This window comes from Meles meles, chromosome 6 (genome assembly GCF_922984935.1).
Source record: "Meles meles chromosome 6, mMelMel3.1 paternal haplotype, whole genome shotgun sequence".
Taxonomy (NCBI): domain Eukaryota; kingdom Metazoa; phylum Chordata; class Mammalia; order Carnivora; family Mustelidae; genus Meles; species Meles meles.
The window spans coordinates 112,013,275-112,031,271 of NC_060071.1; the positions used below are offsets into that span (position 1 = coordinate 112,013,275).

Genomic DNA, 17,997 nt, shown 5'->3' on the forward strand with positions numbered 1-17,997 from the left:
AGGTTGAATTTGAGAGATCCAAGCTTGAGTTTGGGAAACCAGTGGGAAGTTATTGCAGTCATGTTGGTGAATTTAGAGATGACTTAGACAAGAAATGGAGAGGTGGGGATGAATTGGAGAGATAGTTTGAGTTTAAAATAACAAGTCCTACTGATGGAGTAGGAGTGGGAGGTGAAGGCAAGGGAGGTTGATTGGGTAAGGTGGTATCATTAGGAAGAACACACAAAGGTCTTTAGTTTTCAATATGCTTCCCTTCTCTCAGTCCAGTACATTCTTCATTGTCCCCACAGTGTTTGATTTTTACTGATGGCTGTTCTTCCAGTTATTCAGTTGGCTAGCTAGCTAGCTAATCAGTATTTATTGAGGCCTACTATGTCCAAGATGCTCACATACTCTATTTCAGTGAGAAAATTGAGGCTACCAGTGTCTCGTTGTTAAAAATGATAGACTATTGGTCTGAATCTCATTTGGCCTGTTGGCAGTGTTTGGTGTAGTCTACTCCCTTGATACGGAAACCCTGTACCTTAACTTCCATGGGACCACTTGATTTCCTCATCCTGCTGCTGTCACTTTCCCCTTTCATCTTCTTAAAGAGGCTTAGCTTTCCTTCCTGACTCTAAAACACTTCCTTTCAGGGCTTCTCTTTATAAATTACTCCTTTAAACTAATTACTCTCAAATGTTTCTGTAGCACATGTTTTTCTCTTGAGCTCCTGGAATTATACTATGTAATATAGACATATATGTATAAATAGTTAATAGATATTTATTTCTTGATGTAGTATAGGCACTTTTAATTCAGCATTCCAGAGCTGAATTTTTAAGTCTTTACCGCTTGTTTTTACTATTATGTTCTTTATCCAAGTATTCAAGCCATATCTGGTTTATCTTCCTATACTGTTGATGGTCTCTCCTCATCATTTTTCAATTCTGGTTCCCCCTGCATTTCTATTATTATTATGTTATTTAGGGCTCTCATCATTTCTTGTCTAGGTTATTGAAATGTTTTTCTAACTGGTTTTCCTGTCTTCAGTCGTGACCCGATTGATTTGTATACTTTACTGCATCTAGTTGTCTTTCTAAAGTTATCCCTCAGATTTCCTTAATGTCGTCCTGATTATCTTAGTACGGCTCTAGTTGCCTTAGTATGGCATGAGGACCCTCCATGATCTGCCCTCTGCTTTCCTTTTCAGTTTTACCTAGAACTTTTCCCCACCCCCGTACTTCATGACTTGACCATACCATGCATTCCAGCTTTATTCATGTCTTTGCACCTTTGTTTTCTCTGCCTGAATAGCTGTCCACTCTCCAATGGGGGCAAATACCTACTGTTTGAAGTCTTAGTTCAACCTCTTCAGTTTCCTAGGGCTGCTGTAACAAATTACTAAAAACTGGATGACTTATAACAATAGGAATTTATTATAGTTCTAGAGTCTAAAAGTCTGAAATTAAGGTGTCATCAAGGTCATTCTTTCTCTAAATGCTCTAAGGAAGACTCCTTCCTTGCCTCTTCTAGTGCCTGGTGGTTGTCAGCAATATTCAGTGCCTCTCTGATTTGTACCATTGTCTTCACATGACCTTCTCCTTTGTGTCTCTCTCCACGTTTCTAGTATGATCCCTTTTTAACTTGATTACATCTGCAAAGACCCTATTTCCAAATAAGGTCACATTTATAGGACGAGGGGTTAAGACTTCAACATGTATTTTGGGGGGATACATTTAACCCACAATACTGTGTATGAAATCTTTTCTTTCTCTGTGTGTCCTTTATCACTGCAAGGAGCGTTTGCCCTCTATCAATTCTGTTTTCACTGTACCCTCTTTAACACTTGTTACACTTAATTGATTATATGTCACTATTTTACTATAAGGCTTATCTTTTTCTGCTCATATGTCTCCAGTCAAGTAGTTTACTTTTCCAACTTCCATATCTCAGCCCCTAACCTTTTACATTTATTCCTACTAATTAGTCTGTATCAAGTTTGAATTCTCTTTTCTACTGAGTTAGAGTAGCAATCTTGCCAATATAGAAGGAAAAGTTTATAAAATTATAGGGAGAGATGCTAATAGGATGTAGCAACTGATTTAAGGGGAATGGGGATGGGGAGCAGAGAGGGAGTAAAGAGAGATGAATTTATGGTTTTAAATGGAGTTGACTAAGATGTAGGTGTGCACTTAGTGGACATAAAGAATATAGGAGTATGATCAGCTTTAGGAGACCAGATGCTAAACTGAATTTTGGATCTAGTAGTGAGTTTAAATTGTAGGTAAAACATCTTTTTGTTTGAGAACTTTGTTTATTTAATGTGTGAATTGAAAAAAAATCTAATAGAGGGTTTTATATATTATTTATATAAAAAATATTTTTCTTTGAGGTCTTTGTTATTCATATATTCATGATGCTCAAACCTATTATGTTGTCTTCCTCCGTTTTGTATTTACTTGAGGTGCCATAATTTCTGTGTTCTGTCAAATTAAAAAAAAAGAGCTTTAAAATAAAGCCATATAGATTTTACTCTATTTTTCATTCATAAGAATTAAAGAGCGAAGACTAGGTATATTATTGCTTTGAAGTATGACGTAGAGTTGGAATAAATTTCAGAGCCTGGAATTATTTAATATTTCTGAGGAATTCCATAAAAGGAGAATGAGTAGAACTGTGGTTCATTCTGTTTACATATTCCTTTGAATTTTGACTTTTTCAGTGCACAAATTTATATGCTTATCTTAAAAAATAACTTCAGTTTCTTACAACTTCCCTTAAATGAATGCTATTTGAAACTCTAGCCTCACGAAGACTTATATTTCTGCTTGGGAAAAAGAAGTTCAGTACAGTGATGAGTTTTCATTATCTGGAATGTTTTGGAAATTATTTCTTATTAAATAAGCCAATCTTTTGATGGAGTGTTTCAATTAGTAGCTTTGTATATAGATTTTCTCTTTGTTGTTTTGTTGGATTTTTGGTTTTGTTTTTCTTGTTAAATCTTCTAAAATGAATGACTTGAGGGCGCCTGGATGGCTCAGTGGGTTAAGCCTCTGCCTTCGGCTCAGGTCATGATCTCAGAGTCCTGGGATTGAGTCCCGCATTGGGCTCTCTGCTCGGCAGGAAGCCTGCTTCCTCCTCTCTCTCTCTGCCTGCCTCTCTGCCTACTTGTGATTTCTCTCTGTCAAATAAATAAATTCTTTAAAAAAATAAAAATAAATGAATGACTTGAAACTATCTGTAATAATTATAAATAAATAAATCCATTGTTAAGCACATTCCTGCAGCTGGGTGCAGTGTACTTGTTTAGGTGTTTGTTTAATGGTAGATGTCAGGTGCCTGGGTGGGTCAGTCCTTAAGCGCCTGCCTTTAGCTCAGGTCATGATCCCAGGGTCCGGATGAACCCCACATCGGGCTCCCTGCTTAGCAGGAAGCCTGCTTCTCCCTCTCCCACTCTCCTACTTGTGTTCCCTTTTCTCACTGTGTCTCTCTCTGTCAAATAAATAAATAAAAATCTTAAAAAAAATGGTAAGTGTCATTCTCTTTGACAGTACAATATCCATATTAAATAAAATGAACTCTAGTTCCCTCAGAGTAGAAATACTGCTCTGTTAAACTGTAAGTGACAAGATGTTTTATGCTTCCAAAAAGGAAAGTGTCAGAGTGTAGTTAGGATTGATTTTGGTTACTAAATTTATTCCATGTTGTATATAAATATTTCTGTTTTAGACTCGGGAACAGGAGGAGTTGGAAGAAGCTTTAGAGGTGGAAAGACAGGAAAATGAACAAAGAAGACTGTTTATACAAAAAGAAGAACAACGGCAGCAGATTCTAAAAAGGAAGAATAAGCAGGCTTTTTTAGATGAACTGGTATGTATTAATGCTAAGTGCATTCAGAGTTTATCTTTCCTATTTATTATGCTGGATAATGGCATTTAAGTGGCATTTCTACTCGTATATCCAATGCTGGTATATTCAGCCTCTGTTCCTTCATTAAAAAAAACATTTTGTCAATATCTGTTTTATTTTCAGATGAAAGAGCAATATAACTGATGTAAGTCAGTGTGCTATTAATAGGTTATTTATGTGTTTTTAAGGTTACTATCTGAAACTCATTGTTTTCAGAGCAATTTTCTCCTGATTAATACTGGTTTTCTTATAACTAGCTCATTTTCAAGTGTTTTGGCTTCATGGTGAAATTTGTAGTGATTCTAGTTACTCTGTGAGAACTGTGTTTCATATTTTTGCATGAGAAAATGAAAATGTTTTGTTAGTTATTTGTGTTTCCCAATAGTTAGCTCCCCAAGTATTCACCATTGTTAAATAACAGCAGTAATAATAACTAAGGTTTATGAAGTGTGTCACAGATTTGACAATACATAACTTGATGCTTATAAGCTGGGGTGATACTGTTAAAATCACAGTAGAGGGGGACGCCTGGGTGGCTCAGTCAGGTCATGATCTCAGCATCCTGGGATCGAGTCCCGCATTGGGCTCCTTGCTCAGCAGGGAGCCTGCTTCTCCCTCTGCCTCTGCCTGCCAGTCTGTCTGCCTGTGCTCACTGACTCTGACAAATAAATAAATAAAATCTTCAAAAAAAAAAAAAAAATCACAGTAGAAATGGTCCTCTCCAGAAAAGTCTATTTGCCTTCTTCCTTTTCCTTTTCTGTCCATGTAATTAATTTCTATGTTGTGTTAACATACAACTTTAATTCTTTGGTCTAGTTGATATGGTGTTTCTCTATGATTTACATGGGTAAATGTTTTATGTGTATATTTTTCTATTCTTCTTTTGGCCAGAAATTAGCTAACCAGGTATAAAAAGAGAAAGCAAGATAATTAAATTAGAAGTAGGTGAGAAAGTAATGGAAAAGTAAGAGGATATTAATGAGGCTTAGGTAGAAAATGCTTATCATAAACCCTATCTACTTTGTATAAGTGCAGTATAAATTGGTTTCTAAGAAGACAGTAGCATATAAAATAGAATGCGGTATTTTCCTTTGCAATTTCCATTAATTTTTCTTGAAACTATTAAGTATCAGTTGTGGCTTTTAACAGTTGAAATGACATACGTGTTTCACATTTTTTGTTGACGTTATCTTGTGAGAAATTAAAAACTTTAAAGAATGAATTAGTAAATATTGATATTAAAATTATTTTATTGAAAGGTTTTTTCCCCCATCATTTTATACAAAGAGGAACACACTTTCCTTGGTAACCCTTCTCCTTTGTTCAATTAATTGAATTTATTGCAAATATGGAACTTAGATATGAAATGAAAATACAATTTAAAAATATTGCATCTAATACGTCTTTAGATTTAATTTTGAGGTTAGCTAGCTTTGCATAGCAATTGCTCTTGCATATTTTTTTAGTCCTCAAAGTAATAAGTTTTGCTGCCTCATTGAGCTGCTGTTGGCACGAAGCTCCCCTTTAATTCAGTGGAGCATGAAGCAAGATGTGAAACTGCCAATGTTGTATGTACATTGTGTATAATCTGGAGTTAATATTGGTTTTTGTGAGACCCCCCCCAACTACTTCCTGTTTTCTTCACCTGCAAGTCATTACTGCACATACTTTCTTCACCATTTAGATCATGTAACATGGTGGTTAAATAATCCTTAGCAATTTACTGTATTCATTAGAACAATTACAACAGATTGCTCTAGAATATCAGCATGTTTTGAATTTCTGGTTTCCTAATTTTAAAAATTCTGTTACTTTAATTTTTTATAATCATTAAATTTCTTTGTTAAAATATGACTGTATGTTTTAGTCCTTGTTGACTAATTGAAAGTATTTATTAAATTTCTTATCTTCCTGAATCCCTAATAAGTAAAACAGCACATTCTATTTCTTTTTCTATGTTTGCTCATCTGTTAGATTCTATAAAAAAGATAATATTGGCATTTGTAAATATGTCTAGAATGCTTAAATCCTAAAATTATTCTCTGGATCTAATTTAAGCAAAAGTATTACTTAATAGAATTTTTTCTCCTGTTTTGGGATTTGGTTTTTGTGCTAATGGTCACTTTTTAACCTTTGAAAAGCATTACATTATACTGTATGTGACAGGATTTTAATGTTATGGTCTTAATGTTTATGGCTTAGCATTTACCATAATGTTGCCTGAAAGTCCATTTATTTAATCCTAACTGTAAATTCAATTTTTTTTAACAGTTTGGAAAAAGATTTTTAAGCAGGTTCTGACTTATTAAATCTTTTTATATTCCTATTTGAAAATTCTCTTCAGTTAAGTCTTAAATTTTGTTAAGGGCTAATATTGTTGTCAAATGTAGTAGCTGATTTTTATTAGAAATATTGTTGGCCAGATGGCTTGCTTAAAGTCAGTTAAAATAATCTTTAAAAACTGGTCATTATAAAGTTTTTAATGAGTATTACAGGCAGTCTTATTAAAATTTCTTTAAATATTAAACAGTATACCTTCAGGCAATTAATGTAAGTTAGAGAACCTTTCAAGATAGACTGGAAAGCTAAGAAAAATTAAATAACTTGCAAAGCTGAATATGCATTTTATGTATTCCTGAGAGCATGTATGTTCCCATAGTTTATTTTACTCTGCAGATTTTGTTGTTGTTAGAGCTCCTGCTTAATTCTAATTTAACATTGACAAAGATTTTCAGACTTCGGTGTTTTGAATGCTAAAATGGAATAAAGCAAATTGAAGTAAATCGTATGCCTTAATGTCAAAATTTGTTTTAGATTCCTAGAATGTTTATTTTTTATTAAATTTTATTTGTATTACTAAGACATTTTAATATTCAGGCCCTTTTCTATGTGAAAGCAAAACCAGGATTAAAACAGGCCAAAGTATTGATTAGCAACCTTTTTGAAGTGAATGCATCATCTTGCTTTTACACAAGGACATTCACTTACTAGAGTAAATACCAGATATGGAAGAGCATTTGAATTCACTTATACTCTAAATTGAGAAGGAATGCCAAAGAAATTTATTTTTCTTCTGTTAGGTTTTACATATGAAAGATAGTAATGGCTTTTAAAAAGTATTTTGGGCCACAGCCCATTTAAAAATCTCTTAATTTTACATTTTATTTAAGATTCTTGGGGGGGAGGAGCAGTGAGAAAGGGACAAGCAGACTTCTCACTGAGTGCAGAGCCCAGTGTGGGGCTCATTGTCACGACCCTTAGATCCTGACCTGGTCTGAAATCAGGTGTTGGACACCTGACCAACTGAGCCACCCAGGCGCCCCTTTTTTATAAAATTCTTTTTTTTTTTTTTAGATTTATTTATTTATTTGATACACACGCACACACAGAAATCACAAGTAGGCAGAGAGGCAGGCAGAGAGAGAGGGGGAAGCAGGCTCTTTGCCGAGCAGAGAGCCCAATGTGGGGCTTGATCCCAGGACCCTGAGATTCATGACCTGAGCCGAAGGCAGAGGCTTAACCCACTGAGCCACCCAAGTGCTCTAAAATTCTTAATGGAAATCTAGAATAGCTGCAGAAATTCACAGTGTTATACAGTTACTGATGCAGAACTAATGCTTTATTGTAGAATATGAAAGATATTCAAGTATATTTTCATAGTATCTTTCATTCACTCTCCTTTATTATTGCTAAAGGCCCTAAGGTTCTGTTTTATAAATACAATTTGTGTTCTTCCGTTTAAAAAAATTTAATCTTTGTAAATTGCTCTTGCAAAGCACTTCTGTTACCAAATCTTTAGGTACCAATGTATTCTAGGACAATTTTTTGAAATAAATTGCTTGTTACTCAAATTACTTCTGTACTGTAGCCTTAAAACAATTCCTTTAACTATGTTAATTAAGTACATTTGTGCCTTAAAAATATTCTTAAGTTGTAAGATTTGGAAAGAAAATTAGATTCTGCTATATTTTTACTTTCATACTATGAAATGTTTAACAGTATAGTTTTCTTTAAGGATTAAAGTCTAGGTATTTATTATTTTAAAAATGTGTAAGCCATTTGAAGAGTATGTGTTTTTTGTAGGTAGCCTTGGTATAGGAGATATAGAAATGTGTTTGTAACCTCCATTTTTGTTTACACGTATAAAGTACTGTGTTTGTATATATGATCTCCTTCCTTCTTGGCTTTCTTCTGCATGTGTTTTTGTGTTTTTATTTAACTGAAAACTCAAAAAGGAAGGGGTCTGCATACACTTAGTTTAGACCTTAGTGCTACAGCACTTTAAACATGTAGGAGAACGTCACGTTAAACGGGATAAGTAAGCCTGTGTATAAAAATTAGTAATTTGCTTGTTATTAATATGTATGTGTGCAGATTTGTGTAAATAATAGCTCTGATTTAGTATCAGTATAAGGTATTAGAAATATTTACTATCATTTTGTTAATTAAGAAAATCTAGAGTTAATTTCTAAAAATAAGTCCATAAAGGAGAAAATAAATATATTTTTGCTTGTAGTTAACAATTATTCCATTGTGCAAAACAGAACAAGGATCATTTCCAAATAGCCTCAGGTGAAATCTAATAGGAAACAATTGCAAACTGGTCTGAATTCACTGGTAGAAGAATGTGTCTTAGATAAACATCTGATCTAAGTTATAGTACTTTGCATTACTCTTTTTGTGATTAGCTTTTAATTTTTTTTTAGTTTAATAAATATGGTTGGCTTTGCTAGATGAAATAAGGCCCTGTTATATTGTCTTTAATGTGGATTTTATAAAAATACTTTTTTGTAGGTTATTTTGATTTATGAATCTCAAACAGCCTTTTCTTATTATGGAATGTTAAAATTTTTTGTGAAGTGTTCTCCATAAAGTGAATATTTAGGTTGACATCAAATGCTTATGAAAGGCATAATTTAAAATAAAAGACTTGTTGCTCATTAGTTTTTCCTTTTTAACTTTCATATTGCACTGTTACTTTTGTTACAGGAGAGTTCTGATCTCCCTGTTGCTCTGCTTTTGGCTCAGCATAAAGATAGATCTACCCAGTTGGAAATGCAACTTGAGAAACCTAAACCTATAAAACCAGTGACATTTTCCACAGGCATCAAAATGGTAAGCTGTATTTTAATTGCTTGTTTGAAGAATATATTTCAGGGATTGCACTTTATAACTTTATATTGATTTCTACAGTTAAACTGGAAGGTTCACATGTTTAAGAACATTTGTCTGATCTAGGCTAGACATGTAGAAATGTGAATACATGCAGTGTAAAGGGAAAAAGGAAAGTAATAAATTGTTTTCAAAGTACACAACACAATTTGTTGTACATGATACTGGGTTTGTGAGTTTTTTTCTTATTCTACATAAACTTTTAAGCTGGTAGTATAGAAAAACATTTTTTTTTTTAAAGATTTTATTCATTTATTTGACACGGAGATAGAGAGAGTGAACAAGCACAAGCAGGGAGAGCAGGAGGCAGAGGGAGAAGCAGGGTCCCTGCTGAGCAAGAAGCCTGATGTGGGGCTCAATTCCAGAACCCTGGGATCATGACCTGAGCCGAAGGCAGCTGCTTAACTGACTAAGCCACCCAGGCACCCTGTAGAAAAACATTCTTAAAAGAAAATGTAGACTTCTGGTTCCCAATATGGGATGTAAGAAGCTTGGATACTGCCATCCCATTCTAACAATGAGTAAAAAGCTGAACATACTGAAATATCCAACAACTTTTCTTAGATCCATGGTTGAAGAGAGGTCACAAGGCAAACCATTGCCCTTAAAATTGGAGAGATCGGTAGAGAATACAGTGAATTACAACTTAACCAGAGTAGCAACCTCATGGGGAACTAGTGCTGGTCTAGGTAAATCTATTGTAATTGTAACTGACAAATTGCTGGAGACTCAGTGTGGATAACCCTAAGAGTTCAGACCTCTGTGGGGGAACCACTTATTGAGGGCCCCTGTACTTTTGTGAGTTTTTACCTCTTGCATCTCTGTCACATTCTTTCAGTGAATATTAGAGAAAAATCCCCTCTTGCTTTTAGCAGAGAAAAGGAAAAAGGAACAATTTTGCAATATACCAGAGCATTTTGTTCTTCTTATTAAGGCCTACCCTCAGGAGAAACTATTTTGTCAGAGCCTAAACATCAAGCAGGTGCTTGATGTAGGGGAAAGGAAATACTCTATTCCAGTTGTTCAACCCTTCTGTATGGGAGAAGGGAAACAACATAACTTCAGCCTACTTTAACCATCCTGCCCTGCCTAAGGGGAGGTGGGATGGGTTGAGAAGCACTTGTGAAGTTCACAGTCTTAGAAGCACAGGGTCTCCAAAGGACTGAGGCCTGATCATAGAACTATAAAATGCTCTGCTACCCCCACACCTCACCACCACATTGCTAAAGGCCTGTTTATAGTGGTGCCTCTTGCCTAGCCCATTATGCTTTGGCTGTCAAGAAAAAAAATTACAAAACATACCAAAAGGCAGAAAACACAGTTGGAAGAGACAGAGCAAGCATCAAAATCAGGCTTAGATATGGCAGTGGTGTTGGAATAATCAGACTGGGAATATAAAATAATTGTTATTAATATGCTGAAGGTGCTAATGGATAAAGTAGACAACATATAAGAAAAGTGGGCAATGGTAAGGAAAAGGATGGAAATTCTGAGAAAGAACCAGAAAGCAATGCTAGAGAAAAGAACTCTAACAGAAATGAGGATTAGTTTTGATGGGCTCATCAGTTGACTAGACACCCTGATGAAAGAATCTTTGAGCAAGACGATACATCAATACACTTCTTGAAAACGGAAAACCAAAGAGAAAAAGACTGGAAAAAACAAAAACAAAACCAGAACAGAATATCCAAGGACTATGGGACGACTATAAGGTATAACACATGCATAATGGGAATGCCAGAAAGAGAAGAATGAGAGAAAGGCACAGAATATTTGAAACAATAATGACTGAGAATTTATCAGATACCAAACCAAAGATCCAGAAAGCTCAGAGAACACTAAGTAGGATAAATGCCAAAAGAACTACACCTTGGTGTATCATTTTCAAAAATCAGAAAACTAAAGATAAAGAAAAAGTCCTGAAGCCACTAGAGGGGAAAAAATACCTTTTCTATAGAAGAGTAAAGATAATAATTATATCTAGCTTCTCCTCAGAAACCACACAAACAAGAAGAGAGTGGAATGAAATATTTAAGGTGATGAGAGAAAAAAAAATTACCAACCTAGAATAATGTACCATACAAAATTATCTTTTAAAAGTGAAGGAGAGGGCGCCTGGGTGGCTCAGTGGTTTAAGCCGCTGCCTTCGGCTCAGGTCGTGATCTCAGGGTCCTGGGATCGAGTCCCGCGTCGGGCTCTCTGCACTGAAGGGAGCCTGCTTCCCTCTCACTCTCTCTGCCTGCCTCTCTGCCTACTTGTGGTCTCTCTCTGTCAAAATTAATAAATAAAATCTTTAAAAAAAAAAAAAAATAAAAAAAATAAAAGTGAAGGAGAGAAACACTTGTGTGGCTTGGTTGGTTAAGCGGCTGCCTTCTGCTCGGGTCATAATCCCAGGTTTCTGGGATCGAGTCCCACTTCAAGCTCTTGCTCAGCGGGGGAACTTGCTTCTCCCTTTATCAGCCTCTCCTCCTGCTTGTGCGTTCTCTCTCTTTGACAAATAAATACAAATCTTAAAAAAAAGAAAAAACGTGAAGGAGAAATTGGTGTGCCTGGGTGGCTTAGTTCGTAAAGCAGCCAAGTGTTGATTTTGGCTTGGGTCATGGTCTTAGGGTCCTAGGCCTGAGCCCCACCTTGGGCTCCTATGTTCACGGGGGAGTCGCCTCTGCTTAAGGATTCTCTCTCCCTCTGCCTCTCCTCTGCTCATGCATGCATGCTCTCTCTTTCTAAAATTAAAAAGTGAAGGAGAAATAAAGATGATCAAATAAGGAGTCTTTTGCCGGTAGGCCTTCTTTGCAAGAAATGTGAAAAGAAGTTCTTTTAGAGCTAAGGAAAATGATACAGGCAGAAACTTAGATCTAAATAAAGGAAGAACATCAGAGCAGAAAAGAGTGAAGGTAAAATAAAAACTGTTTTGTTCTTAATCTAACAGATAGCAGTTTGTTTAATGACAATATTGTATTTGAATATGTTTATGTGTATGTGTATACACACACACACTTGCTTATATATAAATAGTGAATGACAATGATGCAAGATACAGGAGGAAGCAGTTAGAACTATCTTATTATAAGGTACTCACACACCCATTTTTTTTCTTCCTAACTGCCCATTTAGGGACCTTTTTTTTTTTTTTTTAAGGTTTTGTTTATTTTTGCAAGAGAGAGAGGGAGAGAGAGAAAGCATTCACAGGCGCAGGAGCAGAGGGGAGGGGCAGAGGGAGAAGCAGACTTGATCCTAGGATCATGACCTGAGCTGAAAGCATATGCTTAATCGACTTAGCCACCCACGCACCAAGCTGCTGTTTTTTGATTTTTAAAATTGCCTCTCATATGATAAAAATTGTTTATCATATGTGTGCCACCTATTAGATTATAACATCTTGAGGGCAGAAGCTGCATATTTAAACTTTGTTTTATATGATTATAAATATGTGAGTACCTGAACAATACAAAATATCCCTGATCAATTTTAAATTTAGAAATTTAGGAAGTATTAATACATTTTTATATAATATGAAGAAAAAAATTACTCATTAAGGAATTACGAAAGCTTTTGAATTAAGAGACTATAAAGGAAAAGGAAAAGGAAAGGAAAAGAAAATAGGCATGGAAAGACTCAGTAACAAGGGGATTAAACTTCAGCTTTACCACTTACTAGGTGTCTGTGCATGGGTAAGATATTTCTTTGTTCTTTCTGGGTTTGTTTCCTCGTTGGTAAAGTTGAGGTAATTTTTACTTTCTATGATTTTTTTTTTAAAGATTTTATTTATTTATTTGACAGAGAGAGATCACAAGTAGATAGAGAGGCAGGCAGAGAGAGAGAGAGGGAAGCAGGCTCCCTGCTGTGCAGAGAGCCGGATGCGGGACTCGATCCCAGGACCCCGAGATCATGATCTGAGCCGAAGGCAGTGGCTTAACCCACTGAGCCACCCAGGCGCCCACTTTCTATGATTATTTAGAGGATTAAAAATGTATATACAAAATATTAACCAAATGTATCTTTAATGTTATCAGGTTTTTTTTTTTTTTTTTTTTTTTTTAAGAGGGAGAATTGGCAGGAGAGGGAGGGAGAGGGTCAGAGGGAGAGAAAGAATCTTAAGCAGGCTCCATGCCCAGTGCAGAGACAGATGCCGAGCTTGATCTCATGACTCTTGAGATTATGACCCGAGCCAAAACCAAGTGTCAGCTGCTTAACCAACTGCAACACCCAGGTGCCCCATCAGTAATGTTTATTGTTATTATTATAGTTAAATATCCAAGTGAATTACATAATGATTTTTTTTACATTGTGTAATTAGGCAATAACAGATTTCTAAGATTCCTGAATTTGAGGGAATTTTATGATAAATCTGTCATTTTGATTCTTCTATAAATCCGTGGTAGTTCTGTGACCATAGTGTTTTAAAGTTTTTTAAATTTATTTTTAATTAGTGTATATTAAAGGTCATTCTTTGTGATATTCAGGGACTTCACAGATATACAGTTGTATATCTACCACCACAGTCATAATATAGAGTAGTTCCATCCCTCCTCAAAATTCCTTTGTTCAAAATTCCTTTGTTTCATTTCACAGTCAGCCTATACTTCTAGCCCCCCCAGCAACCAGTGGTTTGTTCTGTGTCTCTATTGTTTTGTGTTTTCTAGAATGTCATGTAAATGGAATCATACATACAGGCCTTTTAGGTCAAGCTCTGTTAACTTAGCAACATGTATTTGAGATCATGCATGCGGTTGTTGTTCTTTTTTGTTGAGTAACCAGTTTCTTTATCAGTTGAAGTACATTTAGATTTGTGTTGTTGTTTTTTTTTAAAGATTTTATTTATTTGACAGACAGAGATCACAAGTAGGCAGAGAAGCAGGCAGAGAGAGAGGAGGAAGCAGGCTCCCTGCTGAGCAGAGTGCCTGATGTGGGGCTCGATCCCAGGACCCCGGGATCATGACCCGAGCCGAAGGCAGAGGCTTTAACCCACTGAGCCACCCAGGTGCCCCTGTGTTTTGTTTTTTAATGATTATGAGTGAAGCTGCTGTAAACATTTGTATGCAGTTTTGTGTGTACGTAAGTTTTCATGTCTATTGGCTAAATATTAAGAATGAAATTGGAGAATTATATCAAAGTGGTTGTACCAGTTTGCATTCCCACCCTACCTTTTGAGTGTTCCAATTGCTCTGTTTCCTTGCCAATGCACAGTATTTGTGGTTTTTTTTTAAAGATTTTATTTATTTATTTAACAGACAGAGATCACAAGTAGGCAGAGAGGCAGGCAGAGAGAGAGAGAGGAGGAAGCAGGCTGTCCGCAGAGCAGAGAGCCCCATGCGGGGCTCGATCCCAGAACCCTGGGATCATGACCTGAGCCGAAGGCAAAGGCTTTAACCCACTGAGCCACCAAGGCGCCCCACAGTATTTGTGTTTTAAAAGTATTTTATGTGGGGTGCCCGTATTTTATTGTGGGGTAGAGCCCGCATTGGGCTCTCTGCTCAGTGGGAAGCCTGCTTCCTCCTCTCTCTCTCTCTCTGCCTGCCTCTCTGCGTACTTGTGATCTCTGCCTGTCAAATAAATAAATCAATCTTTAAAAAAATACTTTATGCATTCTAAACAGGTGTATAATATTATTTCCATTATGGTTTTAGTTTGGATGTCCCTGATGGCTAGTGAAGTTGAGCATCTTTTCATGTGCTTATTTGCTATCAGTTTTTCATTTGCTCTTAGCATTTACTTTTTTTTTTTTTGCCCTGTTTTTTTTAATTTAATTATTTTTATTAACATATAATCTATTATTTACTCCAGGGGTACAGGTCTGTGAATCATCAGGCTTACACACTTCACAGCACCCACCATAGCACATACCCTCGCCAATGTCCATAACCCAACCACCCTTGGCATTTACTTTAATACTTCAGATATCTTTTTAGAAAAGGTCATGACCTTATTGTTTATTTTTTTTCTTCTTCCCTCTCTTACAACTTTTTTGTTTTGTGAAATGTAGTGTATGTACACAGAAGTACAAAGACCAACATATATAGCTCAGTGAATTAAGATGTAACCATCACAGAGATAAAGGAAAAAAGTATTGTCAATGCTCTAGAAGTCTGCCATACGACCCCTTAGACTTGGTTAGTACCCCATTTTTTTCCTGGAAGTAGTCACTCTTCTTCTTTCTTTAAAAGATTTTAATTATTTTCTTTTGAGAGAGAGAGAGAGCATGAATGAAGGGAAGAACAGAGAGAGGGAGAAGCAGACTTCTCACTGAGCAGGGAACCTGATGCGGGACTTGATCCCAGGACCTTGGGATCATAACCTTAGCCAAAGGCAGATGTTTTAACTGACGGAGCCACCCAGGTGCCCCAAAGTAGTCATTCTTCTTTTATGGTTTTTTCTTGCTCTTACAGATAGCTTTAACATCTAAGCATATATGTCTTAATCTGATTAATGTTGGGCCTGTTCATGTTATATTTGTGAGACTCATCCATGTTTTTTGCATATAGCTCTTTTTTTCCCATTTTCATTATTGGATAATATTGGAGGAATATACTACTGTTTATCTTTTTTACTGTTGCTGGTTGATTGGATCCCTTTGAGTTTTTGGTATTATGAATTATGCTAACATGTTAATATGTGCTTCTTGATGCACATGTACACACATTGTTTTGGTGGCTATTTACCTAAGAATAGAGATATCAGGTCAAAGTGAATATGTTTGTTCATTTTAGGCAATGTTGCCAAATCATTTTCCAAAGTGGTTTTTGCCAGTTGTACTTCTATCAGCAATGTTCTTGTTATTCCACATTTTTGTCAACACAACGGTTTTCTGTCTTTTCCAGTTTTACTATTCTGGTGGGTATTTAGTAGTGTTTTGTGATTCTAATCTGCATTTTATTTTGCTGATCACTGAACATTGACTATCCTATTTTCTGAAATACCTGCTTAAGACTTGCTAATGTGTAGAAGTTTTTTATATGTTCTGGATCTAAGCCTTTTATTAATCATATGTGTTGTAGGAATTTAAATTATTTGCTGGGTCACCTGGTTGGCTCAGTCAGTGAAAGATATGACTCTTGATCTTGGGGTTGTGAGTTCAAGCCTCATTATTTGGTATAGAGATTCCCTCAAAATAAAATCTTAAAAAAATTTTATTTGCTGTTTCTCAAGGGATAAGGATTCTTGGTTGTGTGATTTCAGTAGTGTCATTTGTAATCTTTTGCACAACTTCATACTTCTATCCCAACTTGTTCTGAGAAATGAAAGTGTTTTCTTTTACCTGCCCCCCCTCCAAAACCCACAAGCAATTTAGGAAAAAACAAGAGTTTTTTCATTCCGCGACTTATTTCTTTTCATTTTCTTGAGGGTATCTTTTGATGCCTTTATTGTTTTACTTTTTTATTATCCACCTGGAATTTTTTTTTTTTTGATATGGTGTATGGTAGGTGATCTAATTACTTTAATGCTTGTTGAGATTCATGTAACTTAAGTGTATGATAGAGTACCTATTATTATTGTTTGCTGTAACAACTCAGCTTTTGGTTCAATGGCAGGTGAAAATTTTAAATGTTACAGTTTTTATGTGAATTTATTAAGATTACTGAATGGGGAGACTGAACAAAATGTAGATGAGAATCCAATGTTTATGTAGTTGAATGTTTTTATACTCTTTGGAAAAGTAATCCTAAAATACAGAATGAAAGTAACATTTATTGAGCACCTATATCCCAGGGGTTGATTTCATTGAGCAAATGTTAGTAATGATGCCAACATTGCTTAGGACTTTGTGACTTTTGATAGTTCTTTTCAATGTAAGTTGTCATCTTTTGTTTTTATATCTTCATGAAATGGTATTCTTATTTTTGCAGATGTGAAAACTAAGGCTCATTCTGTTTCTGTTATACCTCTTTAATTAATGAGAATATTAAGAAACAGAATTTATAAATTCTACTTCAGGTGTCTTTCTGATTTAAAGAGAGCTAGGATTTGAGTTATTGCTTCTAATAGTGGGCTAATTGTGTGGATTGGGTAATGTAAGGGACAGGAGCCAGCACAACGACTTTTTCTTTTCCTGATCCACTCTACTTAAAGAAAGTCCAACACAACAAATGAACTCAGATATACGGAACTTGGAGAAGGTCCAAGGAAGACATACAAATGTGATAAAGGGTTTTAGAAATAGATGCTTTGAGATGTGACCGAGAAGACAAAATTTATTTATTAAACCCAGAGGAATATAAAGGGCTGAAAATTGGTGTAATATAATGAGTAAGAAATTAGGATTTAATTATTATGTATTGAGATATGTAGAGTTGAGACTATGAAAGATTTTGGTTAGGGATGTTCACATATATTGTACATGATGAATCCTTTGAATTATATTTCCTAGGAATTAAACTCTCAGTGGGAGGGGTCATGTTAGGGGTACAATCTTAGAAAATTATTTGTAAATTTGTGACTTGACTTTCTTAGAGATTTCCACTTAATCACTGTCTTATGCATGAATAGGAGAGACTTCATTTTTTTTTTTTAAAGATTTTATTTATTCATTTGAGAGGGAGAGAGAGAGAGACAAGAGAGCAACAAGAGGTGGAGGGAGAGGGAGAAGCAGACTTTCTACTGAGCTGGGAGCCCAATGTGGGGCTTGCTCCCAGGACCTCGATGTCATGACCTGAGCTGAAGGCAGATGTTTAACCATCTGAGCCACCCAGGTGCCCCAGGGGAAACTTCGTTTTATATATATTTTATCTTTTCTGTGGTGATAGTTTTGAGTCTTTTTTTTTAAAGATTTATTTTACTAATCTCTATACCCAGTGTGGGGGCTCAAACTTACAACCCTGTGATCAAGCTTTAAATGCTTTACCAACTGAGGCAGCCAGGCACCCCTGAACTCTTAAAATAAGAGTTCCAGTGTTGTTTCCCAGTCAAGCATTAGCTATTTTAATTTCATTGTTTTAA

The 17,997-nt window shown here is 35.7% G+C and overlaps 1 protein-coding gene across 1 annotated transcript in view; it reads left to right on the forward strand.

Moving 5' to 3' along the window:
• The window catches only part of MNAT1 (MNAT1 component of CDK activating kinase), a 213,518-nt gene that overhangs the window by 81,528 nt on the left and 113,993 nt on the right, over positions 1-17,997 (forward strand). Inside the window, exons 5-6 of the mRNA XM_046010218.1 lie at positions 3,712-3,852; positions 8,881-9,006. Coding sequence (XP_045866174.1) covers positions 3,712-3,852; positions 8,881-9,006 — 267 coding nt within the window. The remainder of the gene's footprint in view (positions 1-3,711; positions 3,853-8,880; positions 9,007-17,997) is intronic.